This window comes from Suillus subalutaceus (genome assembly GCF_016647625.1).
Source record: "Suillus subalutaceus strain FC151 chromosome Unknown DFJ58scaffold_1, whole genome shotgun sequence".
Taxonomy (NCBI): domain Eukaryota; kingdom Fungi; phylum Basidiomycota; class Agaricomycetes; order Boletales; family Suillaceae; genus Suillus; species Suillus subalutaceus.
In genome coordinates this window covers 756,767-770,893 of record NW_024540250.1, presented here as the reverse complement: position 1 = coordinate 770,893, position 14,127 = coordinate 756,767, and the positions used below count along the sequence as shown (strand labels likewise).

Sequence of the window (14,127 nt, the reverse complement as noted above, 5' to 3'; positions counted from 1 at the left end):
ATTTAATCTTCCTCAGGGATTCTCATCCGCATTATCGTCAGATCTAAGTACTAATTGCTGGACCAAATGGATGATCTTCAGTGTTCTCTCGACCTTTTCAAACAATTAGGACGTCGCTCAGTCTTACCTTTGGTTTCGCGCCCTATTTCTACGACACGCCAAGCTGCAGCGACTGGCGACCTTCCTGATCTGAATAACGTCCAAGGCGATGTGATTTATCTCTTTCCTAAAGTAAACGACCAGTTCAATTAGCTCTTCTTTCAAGCATGTCCGCTGACGATTTATTCTAACGGAAAGCCGAGAACTTCGTATTCTTCAGGATCAACAACGTAACATCGTTCAGAACTGCTCTGTAATCCTTCAAGCCACCGACTGCGGAAGACGTGAAAGATAATCTTATCTCGATCGCTGTGGCAAAGGCAAACGCTCACGATGCAAGCAGTGTCCCGACAGTCGATATCGCGCAATACCAGATTTCATTCAGTCGTGCCTGCCTGTATTTCCTTGGCGTGAACGAGGACACTGGAAATGTTCGCTTCGACAAGCACTGTATGAATGACGACAAGGAACTCATTGGCGACACAAGACAATGGGACCCTATGTTTGTCAAAGCAAACTCTGACCGGGTGAACGGATCAGTGCGTGACGATACTGGAGCTCTGCATGGTGTCATTACTGTCGCCGGAAGTAGTGAGTACATGTTATTTTGAAGGAACTGATCTTCTTGACGTACGTTCTGTGAAGGCGCCGAAACTTGCACAAAAGCTTCAAACCACGTCATAGACCTATTTGGCTCATCGATAACGGTTGCTGGCGGCAAGCCAGTGGAAGGAAGTGCTCGACCACCCCCTTACAAAGGGCATGAGCATTTCGGCTTACGAGATGGGATCTCCCAACCTTGTCTACGGTGACCATTTCCAAGACATCGCGTTTCTACAGTAGGACTTCGACATTCCGTCAGGGGTCTTGTTATCCCTCGCGCTGGTCAGATTTAAGTTGATCCTGGAGTGATCATAGTGGGTCTGGTCAATCGCTATATGTCCAGCTTGGACTCAGGATTCGTTCGTCATATGATTGGATACGCGAGAAATGATTACTGGCCTATGACATCCCTAGTGCCACAAGAAGAAGGGTAACTAATTTAAAGAAGTTCTTCGCATTGTATGCTACTCTGATCAGTAGATTCCAATTTCGATCAGGTCAGGACCCTGTCATTGGTAGCCCGCCTGTGTATGCACCTGCTCAGCTCGAAGGCACATCTCCCTTAGTAAATTCCGGGGATAAAGTCGACCTACAACTCGCCGGTGCGGATGGTGCAACGTTCGAGGTGTGCGGATTCGCTAAGGTTACCCCTGAGGGTGTGATTCCACCACTGAACCGAACTCGTTCTTCATTGCTGCGAGGGGAGGAGAATACTTTTTTGTTCCTTCTGTCTCGACCTTGAAAAGTTGGGCTAGCGCAACCACTACTACGACGTATAAGCTGTAAGATATAGTCCTACCTTATGATTCACTGGTACTAAATAAGTCATTCGCAGAGACATTGTTTTCCTCGATGTGACGGGTAGTATGCAAGTCTATATCGAACAAGTACGAAACACCATCCAGTCGCTGTGCGAGCGCCTTGTTGCGACTGGAAAATGGTCAGGTGGCGATTTAAGACTCGGACTTATGGCATTCCGTGACCACCCCACGCAAGATTCCACGTACATCACTTGCCAATACCCTTTCGTCTCTGACATTTTGGCTATCAAGGCGAATCTGGCGAATCTGCAAGCAGACGGTGGTGGTTACGGACCCGAAGCTCAGTGTAATGCGTTCACTCGTGTCCTGGATGCGGGATGGAAGGACGAAGCTACCAAGGTCGCTATACTTATCACAGATTCACCACCCCATGGTATAGGGGAGGACGAAGATGAATTCCCCGGTGGATGTCCACTTCGTATGCGTATGATTGCTTCAATTCTCAACACTCACAACACAACAGAGAACGACCCTTTGCGTTTTTCTGATAGGATGGCCAAGCTCGGCATTACTTTGATAGGGTCACTTCAGGTTTTCCAGTCATAGGGACTTACATCGATAATAGCATGTACTAGTGTATGAACCCACGACAAGCATGGACTTTTCGGTAAGCATACTGTGATTATCTTCAACATCCTAAGTGTAGCGTTGATGAACAACTCAGACACCTCTCGACTTCTACAAAGGCATTGTTCAGAAGACAAGGTGAGATTTACGTTGTACATTCAGTGGTCGTCGTGTTTTCAACTGGGGTTTAACCACAGTCTAGCTATGTTAAAAGATTAAGGCGTGACCTCCTACACTTGGCATGTGCTTGCTATGTACTTACTAATGTGTTCTAGTTTTACTGGAGCGGCATTTCTTCGTTTTGTATGACAAGGAAGACATCGAGCAAGGCGAAAAGAGCGGTGATTATATTAATGCATACGCTTTCCCTTTGGAGCAACGGTATGTCAGGTTAACCTCCATCCACGTGCGAAGATCAGCTCTTTTGCGAACAATCGAACGAGCGGTCTCCTTCAAGGTCGCCGAAGGCAAACGCTGCAAACATTGACCGAAATGCTCGGAGGAGGAATGAAACCAAGGAGGGTCATCGCGTTGTAACACAGACCAACAATTCCCGCTACCAAGTGCAACTGCAGGGCTCGAAAGGTAATAGAGACGCGAAGGATCATCTTAGTCGAGAGGACGCAAAGGCTGTGAAAATAAATTGACTAGGACACGGAGTTGCAAAGACGACAACCGCTGAACCTGTGTCTGGGAGAGCGCCGATGATCACTAGCACTTGCACCCTAGTACTATAATTAATAATTGCGGTCTTTTTACGGGCAACTACTCCCGGCATATGCTGTGATTTGTGGCTGTACTCGCTTCGTTCCACACATCTTAATACTGGCACTAGCATCCAACATACATCGATATCGGGACACCGCAGTTTAACGTGTTCATCTACGCAGTTATATATATTATAAGCAACTCGAAATTCATCTCATCCTTATTTTTCAAAAACACGTCTACCTTCTTTCAACACACCTTGACCTTGACGACACAACATGGATAGGTTGGCTGCAATGAGAGTGCGTTTATCCTTTTTTTTCACATCAAGAGTGCGTAGTTGATGTGTTCTGCACTACAGGCCCAGCAACAGGGCGGGTGAGTTTGCTTGTCATTCAAATTCATACGGGTTCTTCTGACTTTATGGGATTGCAGTAATTCTGGTTACCAAAGACAAAATCCATATGCCAGGCAAGACGACCATGCGTACGAAATGGCTGACGTGCGGGATAGCTCAGCCAACCTGACTTCAGGAGGCGACAGTATGTCGGATTTTTATGCGGAGGTGGGCGCTTCTCGTCAGGGCCCCATCGCCCAACTAATGTGTTACAATTAGATTTCATCCATTCAAGACACTATCAAGACTTTCAACGCCAACGTTTCTCGCATTGACGAGTTGCACTCTCGCTCACTGAACAACACGGATGATGATGCTGCGCAGCGCAATGCCTCTCAGCTACAAGAGCTTGTGGAGGATACCAGTGCCCTGAGTACAACACTCAAGCGCCGTGTAAAGGACTTGGAGAGGCAGGGAGGCAGCGGGCGTGACGGCCAGATCCGCAAACAACAAGTGTGCCACTTTTTACAGTAGCAGAGGAGTGACTAAATTGGCGCCTAGACTGCTCTCGTCAAGTCGAAGTTTGTTGACGCCATCCAATCCTATCAGACTGTTGAGCAACAGTATCGCCAAAAGTACAAGCAGCGAATGGAGAGACAATTCAAGATTGGTAGGATGGACGTATTATTCTTTGTCCGTCACTTATGGTTAACAATCCCTAGTTAAGCCGGATGCTACGCCTGAAGAAGTTCGGGCTGTCGTGAACGACGAGAATGGGGGGCAAATATTCAGCCAAGCTGTATGCGGTCTTCATTTGTTCCTTCAAACAGAATCTCATCTGCGTACTAGTTGATGAACTCCACCCGATACGGTGAATCAAGAGCAGCATACCGGGAAGTACAGGAGCGACACCAGGATATCAAACGTATCGAGCAAACCATTGCAGAACTTGCTCAGCTTTTCAACGATGTGCGTCCTGGCATTCTTAGCCAAGTTAGTTGTTAATCTCTCGAAATTTTCAGATGAGTATGATGGTAGAACAACAAGACGAAACTATCAACACGATTCAAACAACAGCTGAAATCGTCGAAAAAGACATGGAAACTGGGTAAATGTTTTCCTTGGAATAGTTGTACAATTTCTAAACATTTCTGCAGCGTCCAGCACACGGGAAAAGCTGTCACCTCTGCTCGCTCAGCCCGCAAAAAGCGGTGGATCTGCTTCTTCCTTTCACTTATCATCATCGCAATCATTGTCATTATCGTCGTCATCGTCGTCAAGAACAATAGTAGCAAGTAAAGCGTCTGTTTGTGACGTCATCTCATCTGCGCCTACCATCTCATGCTTATTCCACCACCTTACTTAATAACCTGTCGCCTAACTGGTTGCTCACGCTCTTTACCATCTATCTTCTCTATCAGTCAATTGGACATTGAGTTTCTATTATTATAGTTTGCACATTGACATTGGTATCAAGACATTTTAAAAGACAGACCACGAAATGTAGACCTAAGCGCAACCGCAGCACCAGGGGCTGTGCTTATGATTCTGAATGCAGGTTTACACACGGTGGAGCTGTTCTTAGAGTCTCAGGGCCATTCATGATGCATGAAGTCCCAGGACAGTGGTTGCGAAACAACAAATTAGGGGTCCTTGTACAGGATTGTATAGGATTAGGATTGTACAGAAAGCACAATTCTACAACTGGATATAATCCAGGCGTAATATTTGCACTGGACAGCCAAGACACCAAACAAATGCAAAAATACTGCGCAGACCTGTGCAATGTATATTGCCAATACATGCACCGATATGAACTATACTTGATGTCTCCAACTGCGCCAGAGGTATCCTGTGACACCGCACGCAACGATGGCAATTGCAGTATACCATGAAAAGGTCGTACTCCAGCATTCGATGCCTTCACAGACAGCGCCATCATTTGAGTGGCTGGCGGCATTAAAGGCATAGAAGTATGAGAATGCAGGAGTACCGAGGAAAGGAGCGTAGGTTAGAATGCCGAAGTTACGTCCGAGGTTTTCTATACCCCACACAGACGACGCTAGACTCGGTCTATAGAACAAGCCAAACAGCGTCAACCGGAACATATCGGAAAAAGGAACTAACGGAACGTACAAAATTGTGAAAGCTGAACCGTAAGCGATCCCAGCGCCGATACTAATAACCTGATGAGAGTGCTGATTAAGTTCAGGTGCTGCCACTGACCTAAGAGCCCACAAGTCCACTTGTGACCTTACGCCGAGTACCATCCACATATAGGTCAATACAAGCACTAGTATCGAGAAGAAGAGGAATGCCACACGACTGACATAGCGCTTGCGGGGGGCATTTTGGGCACCAGATGCAGCGGCTGTGGGAGACACGAAGTCTGCCAAAGGTCCGACAACCAGACGAGAGAGCGTGTTGGCAACAGAGAGAAAGCGGACTTGCGTTGCAGTAGCCACGTCAGTAGATGGAGCTACGGTTGTACTTGAAGCTTGTGATGCAAGAGAAAGGACTATTGTGCCAATGTTGGATATCACCATCTCGCTCTTGCCAAGTTAGAATATCAGATCAATTCAGTGATGTGAGAGCAGACTCACAGAACCTAATATCACGAACAAGACGAATGCCAGAGCCCAGAAATAATGGTCTTTGGCAAGGTCAACTACCGAGCCACCCTTGATGGGGGAAGCAACGACGATGCCAGTCTCAACTTCAGCGGTATGATTGCGCTTTCCATGGAGAAGAGCTGTTTGTTCGTCGATTTGGACCGACCCTTCTGGATCCTCCAAGACAACACTTGGAGGATCTTCGGGGAGAGGTATGATATGGAGAGTGAAGGCACCAGATAAATGAACGGCACCGCAAAAAAGGGCCAGAAACTGTAAGAAGCGCGTGACATCAAGGCCTTCGTCGGGATGAGAGAAGAACCTCGAAGCCAATATTGATATGAACATCGGCGATAAGCCGAACAAGGTAATGCTGGTTCCAGATGCTATGCCGATGAAATCCGGGAAGTTCTTACAGGCGGCAAATAAGGAAGAGAAATATCTAGACAAGGATAAGTGTCAAAAACCCCGAGGTAGTGAGCAACTAACGAGAAGGCAGCTCCAAGTCCCGCGATAAAGAAGTAAATGGTAAGATGATGGAATGTAGATGCTGAAGGTACAGTGATATCATCTGGTGTGTTAGCAATTTCCTTTGCAGATAATCCAAAGCCTGCGAAGAACAGGCAACTGGCGATGATGGAACAGGCCCAAGGACCGTATTTGTCGACAACCTTGCCTATCATGGCTGCAAAGGGATATTGGCCCATCATCCCACTGGGAAGCCGATCAGGCATCATTTTTGTGTGCTGGAAGATGCTTACGCCAAGGCTATAGTCGTCAGTTGAGGTTGAGTCAACTTCAAGTGATTGACCAAAGCAGGTGACATGAGGGGAAAGGTGAAAACACTTCCACCACAAAGCCTACATTAAATTAATGACATAAATCAGCTCTGAGGTTGGACACGCGAGGGTATGACAGACGCATTGGCAGCAATGGACACGCAAGCGAGGGCGAGCCGAGCTCGACGCAAATGAGTGCGTTGAGACTGGAACTGTACAGAAAGAGCCTGAGGCATGTTATAGAATGTACTGGACGGTGTTCCGTTGCATGAAATGGGCTGTTTGAATGAGAGCTCGAAGGACAAGCTTAATGAATGAGTGTCAGTTGATAGTGCTGCAAGGGCGGCGCCAGTGCCTAATAGTTTAGGCTGCAGTCCTCTCGGGAAATCCCATGCTGCACCGTAGTGACTTGCTCTTCTAATGGGTGGATATCAGTCTTCAAAGCTTCATGCGAGTTTTTAATCTTGGTTTCATCCATGGCATGATCATCAACCTAGCTAGTAGCTATAGATCTCAAGCTCTAAGTTAATTGTCTAAAGTACTCGACTAACGTTATGTAAATATGCCTTGTATAAATAGGGAACAACATGTATGTAACGAACAAAAGAATCAAATTTATTGAATGAACTTCCTTGCGTCCACAACAAGTCCACAAGCTTCAGAAGTCCCACAGTTTTTTGTTCAGTCTTTCTTATATTCTGCGATGCGTGTAGGTAATCCCTTGTTCCCGTGCTTTCCATCGTCCCTTCCTCGAGCCACCTCTGGAGGTGTTCTCGTCTGTACTTGACATTATTATTCTCTACTATCTCATATCCTGCATTATTTCATCGAACGGACGGACGTCTACGACCACAATCATTGTATAGATCTATCATGGAATCTTTCCCTGCATTTTTCAAGGTTCGAGCTGTGACTTTCAGTGCGTGTCGCCTCAATCGATCACTCCGTCAATATCTGATCACTAGTTTGATTAGGCTGCATCATTCTTATTAGCTTTCTGTGGACTGTACTTCTTTCAGTTCAAGTTTACGCACGCTGGGGCATATCTGACCGTTGCAGTCGTGAGCTGTCCAATCACACTTATCGCACTGAATGTCTGCTGAGATGAGGCCCATGTTAATCAGGCTCCTTAACCGCTGTCTTCCTCTTGACCAATGCAACAACGATCCTAATTTTACCTTTCCTGTGGGTCATTTTGACATTTGCCACTGCGTGCCTGACAAGTACTGCATTACAGATTAATACTTGAGTTCCGAGTGTGGTTGGATGCCGCTCGAATATCATTACTTGCAATAGGACAAATAGGTGAGGCACCTGTGAGCGGTTGTGTAACACCCCTTCATAATCTGTTTCCAGGATCTGCTGTCGCTTTCACTTACTGGAATCCTCAAATACAATGTCCAGATCAAAGTACGTCTGATACAGATGGGCCTCAAATGCTGTGTACCGTTCTAATTTGAATTTAGCAGCCGACCAGCAGGGTGTCTGCAAGTTGATCAACTTCTACATGCTTATGGGCTGTTGGGTAGTTCCTGTCATACGTCAGTTGCAAGCTAATTTTTCATGAACACAACCGCTCACAGCCTGAGCAGTTATTCTATATGCCAGCTACTTTGCTGCCATGGTTTACCGCCAGTCGAGGATACCCGTGGTGGTTGAGTCGCGCGAAAAAGCATTTACGGGTACGGGGTCACCTCTGGTAGACCCAGAAATGGCGATCGCTTCGCCCCATCTTCCTGTTCTCGACATTCGGGCTTCAATGTCACCACTTCGCACTTTGTCATGTGACTCTTTGATGTTCTCACGTCCGGACGCAAATATTGCATCTCCACTCACGATCACTGCCATGCCACGTCGTGCCTCTCGTGATCCGTATTCGGTTGTCTTGCAACCAGGAGCACTCGATAAACGGAATTCGCAGTCTCCTCAGCGACACGTGTCTCTCGCGCCGTCATTCGCTTACTCTATACAGAATGAAAGTAATGCTCGCAAGTCAGGGCGATTGTCAAAACCCCTACCACCCTGGTGTATGTAACTACTTAGATTCAACGTACTAGTAATCAATCAGTATGTAATACGGCCTATCGGCCTAGATCTATTTAAAGTTCCAACTGTACTGGCAGTCTAAGTGCGATTGACTAAATATTGTCACCGACGTTTTAAACGGAGAGTGTACCAGGCGCTGCACTAGGCTACGCTCAAACTTTCATGACTACAGACCTTTAGCTTCACTTGATCATACGCTTTCGAGTGACTGACGACGAACATGACGAACTGGGACCCAACTGCAACTAAAGTATGCGTCGTCTTTGTCCTTACCTCACATCTACAACAAGTTTATATTCCCTGCAGGTCTTACTGCGGTCGACATCGCAGCGTCTTGGTCAAATTCAAGAGAGAATAGACTCTCAAGGACAAATCACCCGACGCGACATTGCAACACTATTGCAACAGAACAATACTGCTCTTGCACGCGCCAAAGCACAGAATCTCATACAAGATGATGCGAAGGGCGACTTATTGGAAGTGGTGGAAATGTACGTCAGCACGGTCATTGAGCATCTTGGCGAGTTGGACGAAGGGTATGTCCCCAAGCCTTTCATAAAATTGGGCTACAGCTGATCGCAGCGACCGTGCATTAGGCGTTTACCAAGCCCCGTCCTTACAGAGGCTGCAGCCTCCATCATAGCTGCAGCTCCCAGTGTTAGTATTAAGGGTGAGCGTGAAACAAGGTTGTCTCGTGTAATCGATCCTACTCACGGAATCAAACAGAACTCAACGTCGTTCGGGATATGTTAATTCAGCGCATGCATCATCATTTTTCTAGTTCACCCAATATCCTTGAAAAACACGTCCCTTTGCGTGCAAGTGTCTCTTTGGTTACTGTACCTGTTTACTGACACCTTATTAGGTCATGCAATTACTACACTCCCCAACCCCCTCTGCGTCCAAGATGAATGACTGTCTGACAAATGTATCAAAGGTGTATCATGTAAACTGGGCCGCAGAACCTCCCCGGCAGGATATGTGCGTATTTTCTAATTCTTTGTGAAGCGAGCTCAACGTCCGAGTTAGCTTGAATATGATCTCTGAAATTTTAGATTCACAAGGTTCACCCATTGTTGACTTACCTCGTCTGCGGAGGCTATGTTCGCAAGGTAAGAAACTACAAATCGTCATGGAATAATATCCGATGCGAATCACCAGGGTTGCCCGATGAACCTCCATGGCTTAGGCCTAGGATATGGAAGTACGTGAAAGTCAGTGTGACTAACCTCTGGCTTATCTCACTTGCAATATAGACTTTTACTGGGAACAGTCCCAGTCTTGAAGTCAACATGGCAAAAAGAAAATCGGAAACAGCGAGACAGCTACTACGTACGTGCCGTTCATGCCTCGGAACGCGCACTTATACATTGACTAGGATCTCGTTCGCCGTTTGTTACCAACACTTTATGACCTGCCAGCGCCCACGAAGCCGCTGAGCAACATAGATACGACGCTAATGAAAATATCCGAATCTCTATTTCGTCTTCCCCCTGGACTCTTCGACACGCTTGATAGCGGCCCAAACTGTCCAATTATGTCACCATTAGATGAAAATACTGATGAGACTGAAAGGATTGGGTGCGCTCATCTTCTTGATGCACGACTACAGATCCTCCACGGACAAATTTCAGCATCGAAACCTGCAGGTATTCCCGAAATTCGCCTAGAGCCTGACGCTAGCACACTCGAGTTGTCACAATTGCCGAGCTCGGATTCCATTGCATCCCGTAGACCAGGGGCACCCACCACATTATTACATGCTGGACCGTTCGGTGGTGCCAGCGCGCATCCACAGCACATCTCAGCCCTCCTCCGTCTGTTATATCTGCATTCATGTATAAATCCAGCAAACCAATCTCCAGACATTCCTTCCTTACTTGTGCCGTTGTACGCTGTTCTTGTCAAGGAGGTGGAACCGGAAGAGTTAGCCCACGCTGAAGCAGATACATTCTGGTTATTCGAAGCTCTTGTCGGGGAATTTTCTGACCTGGCGGATCAGGAGGGTGGTAAAGTTTGGATGAAGAAGTTCAGCGATCGATTAGCACAAGCCGACGGAGAACTTGCTGCGAGTTTGGTATGTGCTCTTCTTAGCCAATCACGGACTCCTCCCAACTCTAGATGTAACAGCACACCAAAGGCTTGGATCCCATGCTTCCACATTACTCCTAGTATGATGCACTCTTATCTGACATTCCATGGCTAACACAAGCTTGCAGTCGCTGGCTCGCACCTCTCTTGTCGCAAACACTTCCTCTTACTTCTCTCCTACCTGTATGGGATGTGCTTTTCTCGTACCCAATGAGAACTCGAGACGAGAACCATAAACTCGATGCCCTCGTTGATATCTGCACAAGTCTTCTGATCCGTGCGCGTGCGCCGCTTTTTAGGTCGGTCAATCACTCATATGAACTGACGATTATATTGAATCCTTCTAGACTTGCAAAGCCTGGAGGTAAGTCTCCGGGACTGTGGGCTGAAGAGCATGCTACCATTCGTCCTTCTTCTCCGCTTCGACCATGGGAGCTCAGCGATGCTTTTCTCGAGGGCATTGCTCTTTTGCAATCCTATCCGATTGATGCGGCTGGTGGTATCGACCGAGTCTTGCAAACTGCACACGATTTGGCCCAAAGGCGTATCGAGGAAAATAGACTTTTGAAGTCGGATAATGTTACCCTCGGTGCTCGGATCAAAGCCACCATGTGGAAGGGGTTTACAAACCAAGTCGCTAATACTGATAGCGGGGAAGAGGAGGAAGAGGGGGAAGAGGAAGACTCGAGTTCGGATGAAGAGGACTCCCATGAAGACGGAAATGAGACAGAAACTCCAGCTGCTCCAACTCTGACTTCGCGTCTTGCCAATACGGTTTGGAGAGGGATTACCAACCAAAGCTCTATGGACGATTCACCATCTCCACCATCTCCAATTTCCCCGCTGCGACCACAGTCACCACCGCTTCCTCATCCTCCTCAGAGCCCCCCAGAGCAAATCACCTCAAACCCACCTCTAAGCCCACCGCCTGCAAGTATTTGGGGTTATGCTGGAAAACTCAAAGACTCTGACACCGTTGCGGCTTTCGCAAAAGTAAGCACAAATTGGCGCGCACGAGCGATGGATGCAGTGGGGCAGTCGACGCAATAGCTTGACATCGAATGGAGATGCATCATCACCAGTGATCACCAAATCTGAGTTACCACCCTCAATTCCGGACAAGTGGTCACCAGTGAGAGATGGTGCTAGCCATTCTAGAGATGGGAGTGGAGGGAGTTCGCTTCCTGGTAGCAGTCGAGGGACCACTTTTGAAGAGCCCCCTCGCCCCGCATTCTTTCGATCGCCACGAGACAGCTTTTTGCCACTGCCGCGCAGAGGAATTTACACTGCCCCTCCGAGCCCAGAAGTCCGACCTCAACGGGAAGATAACTTCATACATAAGGCGCAGGCCTCTCTGGCATCCTTGGCTGCTCTAAACTCGCGCACCGCAACCTCACGTACATCAGCCCCACAACAATCTCCCAGGGGTCCGCCACGTCCTCTTCTACTCAATTCAAGCTCTTTGATCACCGCGAAACCTCCGTCGGCCGCGCACTCGGATGGCGGGATGCCAGTCAGACGACATGGCGATTGGATGGATGTCACGCGCAGCAAAGGACATGGACTGCGCACTGACTCGGTGTCTTCGGTTTCATCGCTGTCGCCTTCTGATGCCCTCAGCAGACCACACTCGAAACCAAGCATAGGCTCCAGATCTGACATCGAATCTGATGGCAAAAGTCGGAAGGTGGCACTAAACCGCAAGTCGGTATCGCCAATGGCACCCGCGTCCCGCGCGCTGCGAGGACCTTGGGCAACTTCTCCTTTAAGCGTATCTGATGCAACGGCGCGCGATCCACCAAGTAGAACCTATACTAGGTCCGCCGCTGAAGACAGTTCATCTGACAGGGGCTGGCGTGCACATTGGCGTGCCCCCGCTGATTCACCCACAACGGTATCAGTCTCCGCCTATTCCTCCGACACCTATTACCATAGTTCATATCGAAGCAGGGAAGGTACGGGTGAATAGTGAAAGTCGGCAGAGTTCTTTTAGCGAAGATAGTATACCTCTGAGGTCACCCACACCAAGCAAGGTTTTACTACGAAAAAAGACTCCACCACCTCTACAAGATACGGACAATTCTGACTCGCAGGACTGGACACCCAGGAATCCCCATGTGCGCTCGAAGCGTCACCATCCAAAACTACCCAGCCTGCGAACTCGGGACGCCAACCTCCGGCCTACTTCTGTGGCTGAGCACAAGAACGTGAGCCCAAACTCACTCGCTCCTCCAGAGTGGCCCGAGGAGCAAGAGATAGTCATGACACCTCGTGCTCCTGAATTTGGTTCCACCACATCAACATCGCCGAATTTGTCGTCGCATTCTCCACGTCCTAGGCGGAAGGCGTCTGCAGATACGGTGGGGCGTTCACGGAAAATCTCGGGGGAATCGGTTGTCCGGCTTAGTAGATCTTCCTTCCATGAGGCGCGGGAAACTAGAGATAGTGCTGCAGAAGAAGGGGACGACGAAGGCTACGATGACATTCTGAGCGCATATGAGAGTGAGGCAGGGAGTAAGGAGTAGACGTCCTCATAGCTGTTCCTGCTGGTGGTGTGCTAGCTAATGCGATAAACTATGGGAAATAGGCCCAGAACGCTGCGTGAGGGACAGAATTGTTTTTGATCGAAAAAATAGATGGTATGTTATATGGGGGTATGCCTATTGTCCGTGCGGTTGTAGAACATGAGTTCTTGCACTCCTTGATAGACTTCAAGGAGTACAGGAAAGTGTGGTAAAATATTCTGAATCAAAGCAAAATCAGACTAGGGAAGGAAAAGATAGCAAGTAAATCGCTGACCTCAAATGCGACATCTAAAGTAATCTTGTCTGTGGTGGATCCGTGCACAGCAGCCAGATAATAGCGGACGTTCCATCTTCTCAAACCTTCATTTATGACGAAGTCTTCTAAAAGAGATGCGTGAATAAATCGCCTAGACACGAAGAGTGGCTTTAGCAAAGGGTATCCCCGATGCGTCTCGAGCTGTATACCGTTGGCTGGAAATACTAGCACAGATTCTGTTCCAAAAATGAGGAATGCACAGACACAACTTTTTGGAATATACCATGAAGAACTTGCACACAACGGCAGTAAATGGTAAACCCAACTACCAGGACGACGAATGCACATAACATGGTGCTGCCGCGAAACTATAAGATTTAGAAACTGTTAGTTTTCAACTTTTAAGCTGGGGGACTTCAAATAGGATACTGACTCTTGGCCATATGAATGAGATGACCACGGGCAGACAAAGGTCAATCCACCCCCATGATGTCGCACCGCGAACAACATTCCCGCTTCCATCCCGAGCAAGTCGCCAGTTCTCAACGCGATACTCCCGAAAACTAGGCCAGTCTATGACAGATAGCTCAGGATGACAGTCGGGTAAAGGTCTAGTCTGTTGCATTCATCGAGTTCGTTGAAGAGTGGAAGCAGATTCAAAAATATATACAGATCAGCATGTG

General features: G+C 47.8%; 6 protein-coding genes across 6 annotated transcripts; 4 read left to right on the top strand and 2 right to left on the bottom strand.

The window, feature by feature from the left end:
- Positions 1 to 1,538: 1,538 nt before the first annotated feature.
- Positions 1,539 to 1,937, top strand: DFJ58DRAFT_647039 (uncharacterized protein; the record flags this gene model as incomplete). The annotated part of the gene is made up of 1 exon (XM_041381446.1): positions 1,539 to 1,937. A coding segment is annotated over one exon (399 nt), but the record flags the coding sequence as incomplete, so codon positions are not given.
- A 1,139-nt stretch (positions 1,938 to 3,076) lies between these two features.
- DFJ58DRAFT_851437 (t-SNARE) lies at positions 3,077 to 4,555 on the top strand (the record flags this gene model as incomplete). The annotated part of the gene is made up of 9 exons (XM_041393817.1): positions 3,077 to 3,100; positions 3,160 to 3,176; positions 3,234 to 3,363; positions 3,415 to 3,648; positions 3,697 to 3,805; positions 3,858 to 3,934; positions 3,985 to 4,104; positions 4,158 to 4,243; positions 4,293 to 4,555. The coding sequence occupies 9 exons, from the start codon at positions 3,077 to 3,079 to the stop codon at positions 4,432 to 4,434; spliced, it is 939 nt and encodes a 312-aa protein (XP_041251340.1). The 3' UTR covers positions 4,435 to 4,555.
- A 124-nt stretch (positions 4,556 to 4,679) lies between these two features.
- On the bottom strand, positions 4,680 to 6,883 carry DFJ58DRAFT_9486 (MFS general substrate transporter). The gene is made up of 7 exons (XM_041395638.1): positions 6,668 to 6,883; positions 6,509 to 6,607; positions 6,237 to 6,461; positions 5,739 to 6,189; positions 5,362 to 5,687; positions 5,272 to 5,313; positions 4,680 to 5,208 (listed from the first exon to the last, which is right to left on the bottom strand). Exons 1-7 carry the CDS (start codon positions 6,760 to 6,762, stop codon positions 4,953 to 4,955), a joined length of 1,494 nt encoding a protein of 497 aa, XP_041251339.1. The 5' UTR covers positions 6,763 to 6,883; the 3' UTR covers positions 4,680 to 4,952.
- Positions 6,884 to 7,164: 281 nt separating this feature from the next.
- Positions 7,165 to 8,677, top strand: DFJ58DRAFT_752978 (uncharacterized protein). The gene is made up of 7 exons (XM_041387890.1): positions 7,165 to 7,445; positions 7,501 to 7,587; positions 7,651 to 7,711; positions 7,764 to 7,831; positions 7,883 to 7,936; positions 7,993 to 8,067; positions 8,119 to 8,677. The coding sequence occupies exons 1-7, from the start codon at positions 7,400 to 7,402 to the stop codon at positions 8,559 to 8,561; spliced, it is 834 nt and encodes a 277-aa protein (XP_041251338.1). The 5' UTR covers positions 7,165 to 7,399; the 3' UTR covers positions 8,562 to 8,677.
- Positions 8,678 to 8,679: 2 nt separating this feature from the next.
- DFJ58DRAFT_909538 (regulator of Vps4 activity in the MVB pathway-domain-containing protein) lies at positions 8,680 to 13,188 on the top strand (the record flags this gene model as incomplete). The annotated part of the gene is made up of 14 exons (XM_041395142.1): positions 8,680 to 8,822; positions 8,879 to 9,108; positions 9,169 to 9,242; positions 9,299 to 9,390; positions 9,438 to 9,553; positions 9,602 to 9,684; positions 9,734 to 9,776; positions 9,829 to 9,904; positions 9,951 to 10,649; positions 10,703 to 10,743; positions 10,792 to 10,962; positions 11,011 to 11,656; positions 11,682 to 12,465; positions 12,512 to 13,188. Exons 1-14 carry the CDS (start codon positions 8,793 to 8,795, stop codon positions 13,186 to 13,188), a joined length of 3,762 nt encoding a protein of 1,253 aa, XP_041251337.1. The 5' UTR covers positions 8,680 to 8,792.
- On the bottom strand, positions 12,970 to 14,094 carry DFJ58DRAFT_9378 (uncharacterized protein). The gene is made up of 4 exons (XM_041395631.1): positions 13,878 to 14,094; positions 13,728 to 13,812; positions 13,463 to 13,680; positions 12,970 to 13,406 (listed from the first exon to the last, which is right to left on the bottom strand). Exons 1-4 carry the CDS (start codon positions 14,067 to 14,069, stop codon positions 13,308 to 13,310), a joined length of 594 nt encoding a protein of 197 aa, XP_041251336.1. The 5' UTR covers positions 14,070 to 14,094; the 3' UTR covers positions 12,970 to 13,307.
- Positions 14,095 to 14,127: the final 33 nt, after the last annotated feature.

Bases quoted from the DNA above. Each gene is read 5' to 3' on its own strand.
- DFJ58DRAFT_9486 (XM_041395638.1), bottom strand. From the start codon at position 6,762: ATGCCTCAGGCTCTTTCTGTACAGTTCCAGTCTCAACGCACTCATTTG. The intron at 6,608-6,667 runs GTCTGTCATACC...AATTTAATGTAG, and splicing joins GTGTCCATTGCTGCCAATGC to GCTTTGTGGTGGAAGTGTTT. The intron at 6,190-6,236 runs GTTAGTTGCTCA...ATCCTTGTCTAG, and splicing joins GGACTTGGAGCTGCCTTCTC to ATATTTCTCTTCCTTATTTG.
- DFJ58DRAFT_752978 (XM_041387890.1), top strand. From the start codon at position 7,400: ATGGAATCTTTCCCTGCATTTTTCAAGGTTCGAGCTGTGACTTTCA. The intron at 7,446-7,500 runs GTGCGTGTCGCC...TAGTTTGATTAG, and splicing joins GGTTCGAGCTGTGACTTTCA to GCTGCATCATTCTTATTAGC. The intron at 7,937-7,992 runs GTACGTCTGATA...ATTTGAATTTAG, and splicing joins AATACAATGTCCAGATCAAA to CAGCCGACCAGCAGGGTGTC.
- DFJ58DRAFT_9378 (XM_041395631.1), bottom strand. From the start codon at position 14,069: ATGCAACAGACTAGACCTTTACCCGACTGTCATCCTGAGCTATCTGTC. The intron at 13,813-13,877 runs GTCAGTATCCTA...TAAATCTTATAG, and splicing joins TCTCATTCATATGGCCAAGA to TTTCGCGGCAGCACCATGTT. The intron at 13,407-13,462 runs GTCAGCGATTTA...GCTTTGATTCAG, and splicing joins CTTTAGATGTCGCATTTGAG to AATATTTTACCACACTTTCC.